The sequence below is a fragment of the Abramis brama genome (genome assembly GCF_963993115.1).
Source record: "Abramis brama genome assembly, chromosome: 8".
NCBI lineage: Eukaryota > Metazoa > Chordata > Actinopteri > Cypriniformes > Leuciscidae > Abramis > Abramis brama.
In genome coordinates, this window is record NC_139970.1 from 11,859,337 (window position 1) to 11,874,556 (window position 15,220).

The following is a 15,220-nucleotide window of genomic DNA, read 5'->3' on the forward strand; positions in this document are numbered from 1 at the left end:
GTCCTCTTCAGTGTCTGTTTAGCACCAAAAACACTCATATTTCACCAGTAGATGGCGATGAGTGAGTGAGTCAATATATCACTGACAACCAAGGATGGACAAATAAACCATCATAAATAGCGTTTAACAAATGTAAACAAAATGTAAACAGTGTGAAAGATGTGCCATTTTTCTGCCTGTGATATTGTTTTCATTTAATTTGTATCTATTTTGTCTATTATTGTTTGTCACTGTTTTATATTTGTTATTGTTGCATAATAATAAATCCATATTAATAATAAAAAATACATCCAAATTAATAACAAGTCCAAACGAAAAAGCCCATTTACAATTTTCTTTAACGTTTATTACAAATATACATGCAGCATTTCAATTCAACAGATACAAATGTTAAATAAAATATAAACACGTTAAACAAAATAAACACGTTCTGAGTTTCTGTCAGGTTGGTGTTGGACTTCTGGCTTCGGGTCAAGTCTCGAGCTCGGAGCTCTCAGCAAGCATGTTATTTCCTATCCAAAACAAAGAGTATATGAACAAGTCAACTCATGAATGTTTTTTTAGAGCTAGAACAGAATTGAATTCTGTTTGGTTTACTGATTCTGTTATTTTCCTGTTTACTACAGGGATGCTGCATTAAAACAATCTGTATAGTATCAAGCGCTATATAAATGAAGGTGATTTGACTATAACAAGAACATTCCCAGCTAGCAAAAAGTCGTCTATTAGACGTTGAATAGACGTAAATCTTCAACGTCTAATTACGGTCCACTGAAGGTTGAAAATGAAAATTGAAAACATTGAAAACAGGTCAATCTTCAACGTTTACTCGATGCCTATTGACAATTGTCAATTCTCAAGTCCCAACACATCAACATGCCAAATAACATTTTAGATTAACATATGAATGAAACAAAGCTTTAAAGAGAGAATAGCTTTATTATACTTAAAACAGCACATTTTAAATAAAATATAGTGCAATAAAACACGGATTTCACATTCCAAGAGTCAACACAAAACACAACTCAGAAAATTGACACTACAAATGTTCACACACCAGCTCTCCCGGGAGCATGTTCATGTGTCTCAGCCATAGCAGCCCTGATTTCAACTTCTGTGGCAGTTTTACTCCACTTCATTACTGCAGCTGCAAAAGAAAATATATTAGATGGTGCATGAATAAACCACGTCTTACATCATTAAGGCTCCCACTACACACTGTATTTACATTTAATCAATTAACAATTGCATGGATTTGCATACCTTCCCAAAAGAAATACAATTGGTAAGCTAAATTAGATATATATATATAAACATGATTACCTTTTACCACAGAGTAAAAAATGGTATCCTGGAAGGCTTGTTTCGCACTGCTACCCCGCGCCCCTTCATGTTGAAAGAAGCCATTAGGCTGTTGGTGAAAAGCCTGAGAATACATGCACAAAATCATAGGGTGAGGTCCACGCCTACATTCTACAAATATTCCTTTATGCTTGCATTATTCCTAATGAATCATCTCTTTCCGCATTTTTGATTTTCTATGTGCTAAGAGGAGGGCAAACAGAGCAGGCAATGAGTAAAAATGTAACTGCATAATTACATTCTATATTCTGAGCATGTGACAGTTGTTTAATACCTGTCCATCACTTTATGGACGCAGTCTTTATCATTCCTCCCTCCCACCATTGAGAGCTGGGACACCTGTACATGACACATGAAAAGACACTCAATACATTATGAATAAACCCATGGTGTTGGTAATATACTGATTGTTGCCAGATTGAGCTTAAATGGGAACTGGTCATGTTGACTCATCCATACATGTTGAGTCCATGCAAAATATTATGGGACAGTAGTACACCTCTAATACAAAGGCATGAAAATACGCCTTCACTGTGTGTCCCTCAATTACACATTCTATAAAGCTGTGCATGTTAACAGATGCACTAGAAAAGAATAATTTTGTCCAATATAGATCATTTAGACTTTTTGGAGACTGGGGGGGTCTAGTCTAATTGACATAGTTTAGTCCAATTTCTGTATAAATCTTACCCTTTGTTCCCAGAGGTTGCGGTCCTTGAGATGTGCCTCTTCTTGAGCAAACTCTTCTAAGGTTTCTAGCAACATGGACAGCAGAATTCAGGGGCTCATAGTGCCTCCCGACTCTTTTTATCTCATCTAGAATTTCAACTAGCTTTCCAAGCACTGACTTCTGGCTTTCTGTGGAAGAAAATACATTCATTTATTTTTGTCAAGTATTTTATAAATCTTACTTTATGATTATTAAAGAATGATACAAAATAATAAATATTGACCATGGACGTACTAGCTTGAGACATGGGGAATAAGCCTCTCTCGGACTGTGATGGCCTTCGAACTCCACGCTGAGGTGTGAGAGAACACCTAGATCCTGAAGAAAAATAACAATAAAAACAGCGTTGAAGCTCATTGAAATAGTTGTTAATTCTCCTACCTCACTTATTGACATTATTGCAGGAGCAGCTGTCTTTAAAAACTATGAAGAATGCAACTAATCATGGACTCACTGCCCTACCTTTTCTGCTCCCGGACTGTGATGGCCTTCGAACTCCACGCTGAGGTGTGCGAGAACCTCTAGATCCTGAAAAAAACAAACAAAAAAAGCGTTGAAGCTCATTGAAAAGTAATATTACAATAATTGAGGTTGGAGAATTGACAACTATGAAGAATGCAACTGATCATGGACATGAAGAAATTTACTAGCCAATGGCGATTCTATTGCCAAGGTGTGTGTAGAGGGTTGTAAAAAAATGTTTACTGACTTACTGGCTGACTCTGGACTAAATGCTTCTGATGATTCAGACCTTGTGGGTGAACGGTGAAGCGTTGGACGAGAACATCCAGAAACTGGATACGCGCAACTGGAAACAGGAAGGTTGAAAGACTTTGTTTTGAGCCCAGACTTAAAAATACTTTATATTCCATTTGCATTGTGAGCAAGTAAAGTAGAATAAATAAAAACATGAAATTACTGTCTGAAGATGCAGGACTCTCTGGTTGTCTAATGGCGGTGTTAGCCAGTTCTGGGGGTGCAGGTAACTGGAGCAGCATTGCATTTTGTCCTGTGGTTGTTAAAAGAAATTCCAAAACCAGAAGCATCAGCAACTTAAATGACAGAAAAACTCATATTGCCAACCATTCCCTGAAGCTTGATGACTGAATTACACCACTGGACCAGCCCAGCCATTTTACTCACCCCTATTTGAAAATTAATTTGAAAATCTCACTACAAATAATCCAGAATTGAAGACAAAAGATTATAATCCTCCTCTGCCTGTTAAACTTCCTCACACCTGAAACTGATCGAGTGAATCTCCTCAACTTCTCCAATCTGGTGTAGATCACGATCAAACCATTGATGTTCTAACATCTGCTCTAAGCTGGGGCGTTTAGTTGGATCCCGGGCTAGACACTGTCTAATCAGATCCCTGCAGTCTGTACACATTTTAATAAGGAGAGAGCTGGTTAGTCATGACCATGTGACCTGACATTTTCGCTATACGTTGAGCTATATCTAAAAATTCTGACACACTTCAACCTTTAACTTTCTGTACAAATCGTTTGCTTTATGTGTGTGTTTATCAATTTTATCATCATTATTCACTCACATTCGGATAAGTTGCTGTTCTGAAATATAACTTTGGCTTGTGTGATTTCCGTTCTATTAAGAAAAGGGAGACATGCGTTCGACAACTTGTACAGCAACACTCCTAGAGACCAGACATTTGCTGGGACGGCGTGGAATCGAGGTTCTGTAAAGACTTCAGGTGGGCAGTATTTCAGAACTCCTGTAAGAAAGACATTTGCACATCGTTGAGCTTTTTTTTTTTAAAGCATCATCAAATAATTAGTACCTTCAGGTTTCCTCACCCCTGTATATGTTGCTCTCGTAGCCTTCACTACTAAACAGCTGACCGCAGCCAAAGTCTATCAGCTTGAGGTCTATCGTGTCTTTCTTCAACAGGAAATTCTGCGCATGAATGTCATTATGGAAAACACCACGATGGATGCAGTGTTGCACTGCCCGCACAGCCTGTATCATGACGACCCGTGAGAACCAGTCACTCCAAGGCTGACGAGTGATTGAGTCCAGCAAGCTCTCGCAGGGTTCGGGATACTCCATGACCAGAGTGAATCCTTTAGGATCTTCAAACCACTCGTACAGTTGTATGACGAAGGGGCTTATGGATTCTCGCCTCATCATCATCAGCAGCGCCACTTCTGTAACGAGAGGTTCGGGATGCCCAGGCTAGAGAGAAGAAGCAGATAGAAGGTTTGCTGGGTAAAAATCTGAAGAAAACATCATTTTGAAATGTACTATTCTATGATCTTTTTAGATGCGTTCAAAAGAGCCTTTTCAGCTCAAAGTTATTTGGTGCCTCTAGGCTTATTGATCACATTTATACCTAACGCTTCCTACGGGTGTATTAACTACAGTAATCTGCACTTAAACAACTCCACACACATTCAGGTTTTGGCCAACTTACAATATTAAGATAGCGATCGTTGTCAATCTTGCGTATCCGCTTGATGGCAACCTGCACACACAAAAACCCAGTTTCAATGACAGTAACAGTATTCAAGCACCTTGTACTAAGTATTAAACCATCTGTAAATTGTTTGAAATGTGTTTTGATGCATGCAAGAGCAAAATGTTTGTACAATTCAGTAAGATTTACCTTTTTGCCATCAAATTTGCGTATTCCCCGGAACACCCTTCCAAATCCTCCGGATCCAATCATCTTTTTCACGTTATAGAGAGACTCAAAGGACTCTGAAAAACACACAGAAAAATATGAGACAATTATTAGCTTGCTAGATCCATTGTTTTATTTAAAAAATATCAGTGCTGGTCGAGCAACAGCAAATCGGATGTTAAAATGTTAAAAACTGACTCAGTTGAAAAACTTGAAATAGCAAAATCTCTCTCTGTAGACTTTACACCGCCCAGCCTTATTTCAGTCTCACCTGTTGAGCTCTTGTTCACTGGAGAAGCCTCCACGGCACCCTGAGCAGTTCGGCCAGTTGATGTCTCTGTTGGCTCGACAGAAACTGGACCCGGCAGACACAGAAACCCTTCGAGGCTGTCGGACCTTGACAAACCCTGTTGGTTTGGGCTCTCCGATCCATCGCCACTCCACCTCCACTCGGCGCAGTACGAGCCTCGGCTGCTCAGACTCAACGGCTCTCTACACCACCTCTCGACATGGGTCTCAGAGAGGGACCAAGATGAGGATGACGCGATGCCCGGAGAAGAATCTCTGGAAGCAGTTCTCCAGGATCTGGAGCGGCCTGAGGATGGAACATTTCAGACATCAAAAACTGTTTTTTGTTTTGTTTTTTTAATAATATTAATTATCAATGTCAGTGCTGGTCACATCAAATTGTAACTTTGGTTTCACTTTATTTTGGTCCCTTTAAAGGGGACATATCATGCCAAATGCACTTTTTTAGCCCTTAAATGCATTTTGTTGTATATTTGGAGTGTTTAGAAGTACAGAAAATATGAAATTATTCTCTTCAGGTGCTTCGTTGATATCTTTATATTCTGTTTTGGTCATATTTTTCAACCTGTTCTGATTTTTCTGTTCTCTATGACGTTTTTTGAACTATTACGTCACAGTATTTGCAGCGGAACTGCCAAATAAGGACATTGACTTCCGGCCCAACACTTCGAGCAATCCGCCATTTTTATTTCTCGCTGCAATTTTGTAGTCCAAGCTAAAGGATGCAGAAGTTACGAGAGGGTAAGTTAAAATGTTCGGTTGTTGGATGTAGTAACCCACACGCTTCATTACACCGTTTAATGTAGATGAACTGCCGCGCTTGTGACAGGGCGCATGTTTAACTGAAAGAACGAGCAGAGAGAGAGAGAGACCCGGTCGCGCGCGCGCTCCCTCTCTTCGGAGCCAGGCGAAAGTGTAAACAAGACATCACCGTCTCCAAACTAGACGCTGTCTTGCTCTCTCTCCCTCGCACATATTAATCAAAATAAATCGACACGGTGGTAAAAGGTCGGAAGACCAAAGTTTCATGTGTAAATACAGTAACACACCATTGCGATACATCCATATGAAGACGTTGTTCTACAGGTTCGTCGTCTTCATTTTCATCTCGCTCCTGCTCCGACTCTGGGTCGAACGTGTAAGGCTGGCTGGACAAGTCTTCCGTTGTTGACGTTTTGTTAATAACGTGTGAATAAAAAGTTTCTGTGCCGCAGATAATCGTATCTCTGCTATCAAACTACAAAAATGTCCGAACGGGGTGGAGTTGAACCGAGTGTGGGCGGGGTATGAAGTGTCTCAATTGTATTTAAAGAGACCGCACCAAAACGTGTTGCTCTCAGACACACATCAGAAAAGGGGTAGAAAAGGGGCCTGTGGAGCTATAATAATGAGGAATTCAGACCCAAGCATTGCAGTTCCGCTTTATATAGACTACAAATGTATGATTTATATGTAAAAAGGAACAATTTAAAAGCATGATATGTCTCCTTTAAGACATTCTATAAGTCTATAAGTAACATTACACCTACATGTCTACTAACTCTCATTAGTAGAGTATTAGTAGACTCTACTAGAGTATTAGTAGACAGTAGACTTTCCCCTATTATAATAAATAATATTATAATGGGGGAAATAATTTTAATATTCTGTAAAAACAAGCCTTATTTTGAGTGGAAAACAAGATAATACTGTTTAAAATAATGATTTACCATTACTTGGCTTGACGCCGGAGTGATCTGGAGCAGGTGATGATGGTTCCGGAATAAAAGGCTCCACAACATCCACAGCACTACTGGAACAGCAGCAGAAAACAGCCTTCAAAGCCCTCCAGATCCTGAGGAGACAACCAGGTCTCTTCGTACGTTCTGGAGCTATTTCTGAAATGAAGAAAAAACAAATGAAAACAACTATTAGACACATCTGTAGTTGCAAAGTTACTTATAGTCGACAGAATGTTCAAAAGGGACCATCAAAATAAAGTGTTACCGTTACTTTAGTTGACAAATCAGCCATTGAAAATAGAAATAGAAACTAAGCCATTACTTCTTTATTAAAAGCCTATTCTGACCTCTGCGAGAGTGTTTAGACGAAGTGGACGGACGTCCATCATCTGGGTTCCGCTTTGCCCTCGTCCCGCGAGCCTGACCTGTGGACACAGAAACAGAAAACTCAGAAGACAGAGATGTTAAATATCCAGGACGATCCTGGCTCTGGGTCGGGTCTGGCAGCGGCAGAGGTGGACAGTAACAAAGTACATTTATTTGAGCAGGGACGGACTGACAATCTGTGCGTTCTGGAAAAGTCCAGAACGGCCGTCCAACCGAGGGCCGTCGGCACAAAAAAAAGTCTAATAAAGCAATATGAACAGCCAACAGCAGGGGCACTAATACGATCACTTATATGCTACGTGTAAAAAAAAAAGAGTTGGCCTACTAGCCACTGACTTAATAGTTTTATAAGGCTTACCTAGCTATTGCACTTTTAAATTTGCTTACATTATATTTGAATAGTTATAAGTTATAGTAGGCTTTATAGCAGTTGCGTCTGATAAACATCAAATGGGAAACGCTCAAAAAGCGGAACGAAACTTGTTTGATCTGTGCGCGGCCAAAGCAAGCAGGGCTGATCTCGATAACGCGAACATTATTACACAGAGCTGCGCGATCCACTGAGAAGCATTTCAATTCAGCGCAGAATTCTCTATTATAAACCCACAGATGACTATGTGATTTAAGTTAGTTAAAAGACAGATGAAAAAACAGGCGAAACATTGTTCCAAGAACAAACCAGTTAGAAAACATTTCACTCCACAACTTTACTGTAGTAAAACTGTAGTAAAACAAACTTTTTTTGGCAGAAATGTGCCTGTATATATTCATATTAAAAATGCTTTTATATATAGTCATGTTATTAAAGTTATTAAGTTGTTATTAAACGTAATGTTATTAAATGTAATCAATGCAGTAATGTTTTTGTTTAGAAGTTATGGCAGTTTATTTATTTTGCATTTATATTAATACTAAATATTTGTTTTTGATAACACATACTATAGATTTATAGAGAAAAAAAAATCAATATATATTTTCATAATTTTTCAGGAATTGTTTAAAACTGCCTGAACCTGAACCAGATCTCAAGATATTTTATTATTTCGCATATTATGGTGAAAAGTAAAAAAAAAAGTTAAAGGTAAAGTTAAAAAGCACCATGTTATATGTATAATAAATATTTTTGAGTATAACAAACAAGTAGCCCTTCTAGATTATTGTATCCCTAGAGGTAGCCCACAAAAAGGTTGGAGACCCCTGGTATATAGTAACTATATGTTTTATAATTACAAGTTTGTGTAATTTGGGGTTTCTGTGGGCAGTGACATTTCATTATTTGTATTTTATTTTCAATGCAGATGTAATGGCATTGTACAAATTTTTAGTTTTTATTTGAAGGCTGAGGCTTCATTAATAAACACAACCCCAATTATCATGATTGGTTTTGAGATGTTACTTGCTTGTCTGATAGGCTACAGTGTGTGGCATAGTATCAGGACATCCTGGCTATAGTGTCTGTAGCGCACGGCTAGGGGCGAATGGCCGGATGATGGGAGATCATTTGGGAGAAAAAAATGATTTTTCATTTTTCAAATTTCTCCTATTTGGGAGAAAGTCCAGGGCTGTTTTTTAGCCCCAGTCCGTCCCTGTATTTGAGTACTGTACTTAAGTACACTTTTTGAGCATCTGTACTTTACTTGAGTATTATTTTTTCTGGAAACATTTTACTTTAACTTCACTACATTTGAAAGACGAGTATCGTACTTTTTACTCCACTACATTTCTGTCAAGGTCCTTGAGTAGAAAGTAGTTGGATTCTGACATCAATCTGATTTTCATTTTCAGCGTTGGGTTTGGTCTTCTAAATGCACATTTTGTCATTGTTTTGGAGCACACTAGCTTATAACAGTGGCTGACATATTCATACTAAAAGCCAAAAAACTTTAAATAGGGCACTATTTGAGGGAACAGCCCGAAACAGGGTGTCCGAAACTATTGTGGATGTTATTAAGAGCACTTATTCAATCTCACATTCAATCCCACTACAGGAACTGTGTTCTAGAAATAAATTTCATATTGATATGAGGGTAGGTATAGGCAGGCATAACGTTAGATTCAGAGGCACAAGGTACTGTAACTATCACAAACAACAATAATAAAATGCATTGACATTTACTTTTGATACTTAAGTACTTTTAAAAACTCTTTTCAACTTTTACTTGTAACTGAGTAATATTTGACTAGTAGTATCTGTAACTTACTTTCACTCAAGTAAGGAAATTGTGTAACTTACTTCGTCCATCTCTGGGCAGCGAATCTCCACGGTCACCAGAACCGGGTCTCCAAACCTCCTGACCAGCCGTCTGAGGGAAAGCAGCGCTCCTGGGTCTGGAGTGATCTTAGGATGGAATATTTCACAGATCACAGAGTTAGTAATATTTTAATAACGTTAATAGTAATAATCAGCAATCAATGTCTGTGGTCAATTACACATTTTTACTTCAGTTAAGTTACTCAAATTCAAAACTTTATTTCGCATGCAAGGAATCAAATACATGTGATCAAATGGGTTCTTCAAATTAATGTAGTCAGTCATTGTACAACATCATACCATAAACCATAAATGAAAAATTAAAGCACTCACCTCCTCTTTCACCCATCATTTGATCGTGAGCCATCGACATCTCCTCCAAACTGCAATAAAATCAAGAACACAAAACAAAACACAACACAACACAACAAAACACAACACAATACAAATCTCCTCAGAAATACTCCCCTGAAAAAATATCAAACAAACAAATAAAAGTAACAAGTTATTCTCAGAAATTATATGACGCTTTCACAAATGTAAAGGATATATTCTCCGATGTCCTTCTAGAATAAAAGTCTCCTCTCAGAAATCCAGAAAACAGCTTCAAAGTCTCAAGTTTCGCACAGAAAATTCTCAGCAAAAGTCTGTTAAGTCGCCTCGCCCTCGTCTCTCAAACAACAGACAGCGGTCGATCGGGAATTGTGGATACATGCAGATTGCAGAATTCATAAAACGCGTCACTATAGCAACTAAAATTTGAATCACTGCAAGATTCAAGTGTAAATATAGGCAGCATTCATAACATGCATCGTTACAGCATCTAAGATTTTAAAACACTATAAAGCACGTACAGACAGCGATCGGTTCGAGTGTAAATATATACGCAGTCAGAATTCATAACCTTCCTAGCAACTAAATTCGAATCACGCATGCACGCGCACATCGACTCTGATTTATTAAACAGTTACAAATTTAATGTTGACGTTTTCTTTTATATGATATTCATTCTTTCAGAACAGTTTTATTATTAAAACCCGTGGAAAATGCGCGCAAAAAGGCACAAGGGAGAATAAATCGGACATCATATAAATTAATTAAATTGGCCCTTTTCCGCATATATAACCACAAGGCCAATCAGCTTTCAGTATCACTAATGCGTCATCCAACCGGTTAGTAGTAGTGGTGAAGAAATCCAAATTATTGTTGAATTCTCTATTAAAATTGTTCACAATTGCTACCCAGTTAACTATAAACGTGATAAATCTGCCCCCATTAAATATCAAACTAAAACGACAGATTGCATTGTGGGTTTAACCTGATGCAGCAAAAGATTTGTTGATTACAGTGAAACTTTTTTTTTCTTTGCTTACAAAAAATAGTTATTTTTATTAAATAGTAATAGTAATAATTATTAAAGCATTGCAGTATTTCTTGACCAAAGTGCTTCTGTAATATTTAGTGTATCTATAGTGTATTCCTGGAAATGGACCCTTCAACTTTTCCATTATTATCTCACCAGTTGAACTATAATGAGCATATATATATATATATATATATATATATATATATATATATATATATATATATATATATAAAATGAACATATATAAAAACTATAATAGCATACAATGTTATAAGACTACAAATAATATTTTTACAAATCAGTTATTTCCTCCCACAAATTTCTCTCATCTTAACTATACATAATAACTTTTTGTCACCCGACTGAATTTGATCAGAAGGGATGTGTAAGCACTATTATTTGAAAAACTTCTCTGTTTTGTATTATTAAAAGCAGTGTTTGACTATACAAGGGTAAATTCTACTGTGATAATTCTACTATGGTATTTACCAATTGTTCTTATGCATTATTGCAGTAGTGGTACTTCACTTTCTCTAGACTCAACTCACTGGGCCCATTTGGAGCAATCTGTGTCTATGTGCTAATATAATATACCTTGTACATCTAGCCTCTAGTCTAGAGAGAATATGGTTGTTCATATCTAAGGGCCCAAATCTAAAAAAAAAATTGTGAGGGCACTGACCACTAGGCTATTGAAGCTTTAATCTGCAGCAATTTGATAAATATTAGAACCTCATTGTGTACGAAACATAGAGGGAACAGAATCCGACGGCAAATAGTTCAGCTGTCGAAATCCGTTCCCCCACCCCAATGATGAGAGATGTTGATGTATCGGCTTAAAATATGCTTATTCTATTCTGTGTGTGGATGGAGCTTAACTTGCATCAGTTTAAAGAATGTATTTTCTGGCCTTTTATTATGATCGAACAGTATAGTATCAAGACAGTTTGATGACCCGGGACTTGAACTCGGATCGCCCAAAGCTAAAATAAAAATTTGAGGGCACTGACCACTAGGCTATTGAAGACAGTGATTTGCTGCAAGTTGATAAATATTAGAACCTCATTGTGTACGAAACATAGGGGGAACAGAATCCGACGGCAAATAGTTCAGCTGTCGAAATCCGTTCCCCCACCCCAATGATGAGAGATGTTGATGTATCGGCTTAAAATATGCTTATTCTATTCTGTGTGTGGATGGAGCTTAAACAGCATCAATTTGATAAATATTAGAACCTCAGTTTGTCAGAAATATGGGGGGAACAGAATCCGACGGCAAAAAAACAGCTGTCGAAATCCGTTCCCCCACAGCAATGATGAGAGATGTTGATGTATCGGCTTAAAATATGCTTATTCTATTTTGTGTGTGGATGGAGCTTAACTTGCATCAGTTTAAAGAATGTATTTCCTTGCCTTTTATTTTAATTGGACAGTATAGTATCAAGAAGATTTGACGACCCGGGACTTGAACTCGGATCGCCCAAAGCTGAAATAAAATTGTGAGGGCACTGACCACTAGGCTATTGAAGATAATGATTTGCTGCAAGTTGATAAATATTAGAACCTCATTGTGTACGAAACATAGGGGGAACAGAATCCGACGGCAAAAAGTTCAGCTGACGAAATCCGTTCCCCCACCCCAATGATGAGAGATGTTGATGTATCGGCTTAAAATATGCTTATTCTATTCTGTGTGTGGATGGAGCTTAAACAGCATCAATTTGATAAATATTAGAACCTCAGTTTATCAGAAATATGGGGGGAACAGAATCCGACGGCATAAAAACAGCTGTCGAAATCCATTCCCCCACCCCAATGATGAGAGATGTTGATGTATCGGCTTAAAATATGCTTATTCTATTTCGTGTGTGGATGGAGCTTAACTTGCATCAGTTTAAAGAATGTATTTCCTTGCCTTTTATTATAATCGGACAGTATAGTATCAAGAAAGTTTGATGACCCGGGACTTGAACTCGGGTCGCCCAAAGCTGAAATAAAATTGTGAGGGCACTGACCACTAGGCTATTGAAGATAATGATTTGCTGCAAGTTGATAAATATTAGAACCTCATTGTGTACGAAACATAGGGGGAACAGAATCCAACGGCAAATAGTTCAGCTGACGAAATCCGTTCCCCCACCCCAATGATGAGAGATGTTGATGTATCGGCTTAAAATATGCTTATTCTATTCTGTGTGTGGATGGAGCTTAACTTGCATCAGTTTAAAGAATGTATTTCCTTGCCTTTTATTATAATCGGACAGTATAGTATCAAGAAAGTTTGATGACCCGGGACTTGAACTCGGGTCGCCCAAAGCTGAAATAAAATTGTGAGGGCACTGACCACTAGGCTATTGAAGATAATGATTTGCTGCAAGTTGATAAATATTAGAACCTCATTGTGTACGAAACATAGGGGGAACAGAATCCAACGGCAAATAGTTCAGCTGACGAAATCCGTTCCCCCACCCCAATGATGAGAGATGTTGATGTATCGGCTTAAAATATGCTTATTCTGTTCTGTGTGTGGATGGAGCTTAACTTGCATCAGTTTAAATAATGTATTTTCTGGCCTTTTATTATGATCGGACAGTATAGTATCAAGAAAGTTTGATGACCCGGGACTTGAACTCGGGTCAGTCAAAGCTAAAAAAAAATTTGTGAGTGCACTGACCACTATAGTCGGGGAGCCAAAGTCTCAAAAGCTCAATAAAATGGGTTGAACCTGACATGGTCTGCCATACTTTTTATTCGTGTTTTTTCTGTTAACTTTGACCTTAAGAACCAATAATTGGAGGGTCTGCTCTGCCGGAAATATCGCAAAAAAATTTTTTTGCCCATTTTAGTGTATGCACTCCTTATTTTTTATCAGAAAAATGTACAAAAATATTTTTTTCCTCAAATCCTCAGTGGGTTGGGTAGGCTGTCAATAAATGCATTCCAGATACACAGAACACATGTGCTGACAACATCCACTGAAAAAATAACTCTTAAAACACATTTCTACACGATTTTGCATCAATTTAATGCAAAAAAATAGGCATTTTCTCACTTTTTTTCCAATATTTTCATCTTTACTTTATTGGCAATAAACTTTTCACCCAAGTTTTGACATCAGTCAATATGTCATTCTTTTCACCAAACAGAATTCTCATTCCACAGAAAAAATCATAAAAATCCAACCAAAATCAATGGATCTGTGATTATTTATTATGATGCTCAGAACCTCAGTGGAATTTTAGGTTACTCTCAAAATTCCGAAAGACATACTGGATATTTAACTGGATATATAGTTTTTAATGTCCACATTATTAAGCATCATGGCCCAGGCATCTTTTTAATTTCAATATAACCCTGTTCTCCAAATGGAAATGTGTCACACAAGGAATATAATACAGCAAAATGACTTTCATTATTTTATTGCCTCAGATGACAACTATTACAACTTTAACAGAACAAAATAATTTAACATAACTTAATTAACAGGTCCCTGTGAGGTGGGATAATCCGGAGGGTGGCACACTGAAGATACTGCTCTGGGGACAGACCTTCACCCTCACCACCTGAGGAGACAGCAAACAAGACCGGCAGGCTGGGTTTTACAGCAGCACATTAAAAGATGCACCCCTCGGCGCATCTTGCCAAAGGTGTAATAGAAAGGCATCTTCAGTTGGTGGAAGGCAACGCATGTCTCCTTTGATGCTCACAAAGAGATGGGCTCGCAGTGCATCTAGAGTACCACCAAAGTCACTCTGTCAAAGAGTGACACCATATATCGCCGTGCTGCTGTTATAACCTCTTCCTGAACATCCAGGCTTACCTCAGGGTCACTGTACCTGCACAGCGGCAGAAGGTCTGTCAGGTGTTTAATAGGAGTTGTGTAGGTGGTAAAGACCAATTTTTTGTGTGAACAAAGAAAACATCATGATCATGCGTAATAAATCATAATTCATGATGATGTACTCATCTTAGTTAATGTTTTAATTAAGGTGTTGTTCATCCATGAAGTCATGAATGAAAAACGTTGAACTCATGTTAGTTCCTGATGATTCATGAGATATTAATGCATGAATGAATGCATATTTTATGCATGAATTTATACATGAATTCATGCATGAATTTATACATGAATTCATGATAATTCATGTACCCTTACCGTAAAGTGTTACCATGCTTCCTTTATTTTCCAGCAGGATTTGCACCTGCCCACACTGCCAAAAGAACCAAAACCTGATTCAATGACCATGGTATCACTGTGTAATTACTGTGTGATTTCATGTAATATTCAAATTTTTTGAAATCCTGTTTTCGTGGGTTTTATGAGCTGGAAGCCTAAATTATATACAAATAAACAACTAAATACTTGAAATCGTTTAAGTTGTGGGCCCTGAATCTATAATCTATGGAAGTTTAACCTTTTGAATGGAATTATGGAAATAAATAAACTTTTC

At 37.7% G+C, this 15,220-nt stretch overlaps 2 protein-coding genes and 1 long non-coding RNA gene across 3 annotated transcripts; all 3 read right to left on the reverse strand.

The window, feature by feature from the left end:
• Positions 1–324: 324 nt before the first annotated feature.
• Positions 325–3,375, reverse strand: LOC311088542 (uncharacterized protein). The gene is made up of 10 exons (XM_084122733.1): positions 3,333–3,375; positions 3,012–3,101; positions 2,806–2,886; positions 2,555–2,620; positions 2,327–2,410; positions 2,053–2,220; positions 1,637–1,701; positions 1,324–1,426; positions 1,058–1,147; positions 325–512 (listed from the first exon to the last, which is right to left on the reverse strand). Exons 2-7 carry the CDS (start codon positions 3,088–3,090, stop codon positions 1,667–1,669), a joined length of 513 nt encoding a protein of 170 aa, XP_083978859.1. The 5' UTR covers positions 3,091–3,101; positions 3,333–3,375; the 3' UTR covers positions 325–512; positions 1,058–1,147; positions 1,324–1,426; positions 1,637–1,666.
• A 520-nt stretch (positions 3,376–3,895) lies between these two features.
• Positions 3,896–5,169, reverse strand: LOC311087840 (serine/threonine-protein kinase pim-3-like; the record flags this gene model as incomplete). The annotated part of the gene is made up of 5 exons (XM_084121310.1): positions 3,896–4,288; positions 4,527–4,577; positions 4,719–4,813; positions 5,008–5,091; positions 5,133–5,169. The coding sequence occupies 5 exons, from the start codon at positions 5,167–5,169 to the stop codon at positions 3,896–3,898; spliced, it is 660 nt and encodes a 219-aa protein (XP_083977436.1).
• An 86-nt stretch (positions 5,170–5,255) lies between these two features.
• Positions 5,256–7,187, reverse strand: LOC311088634. Its single transcript, XR_014607539.1, has 3 exons — positions 7,114–7,187; positions 6,755–6,922; positions 5,256–5,331 (listed from the first exon to the last, which is right to left on the reverse strand). It is a non-coding gene; the product is annotated as an uncharacterized lncRNA (long non-coding RNA).
• Positions 7,188–15,220: the final 8,033 nt, after the last annotated feature.

Coding starts and splice junctions, on each gene's coding strand:
- LOC311088542 (XM_084122733.1), bottom strand. CDS start 3,090: ATGCTGCTCCAGTTACCTGCACCCCCAGAACTGGCTAACACCGCCATT. Junction 2,887..3,011: donor GAGTCCTGCATCTTCAGACA/GTAATTTCATGT, acceptor GCGCGTATCCAG/TTTCTGGATGTTCTCGTCCA. Junction 2,621..2,805: donor ATTTAGTCCAGAGTCAGCCA/GTAAGTCAGTAA, acceptor TGTTTTTTTCAG/GATCTAGAGGTTCTCGCACA.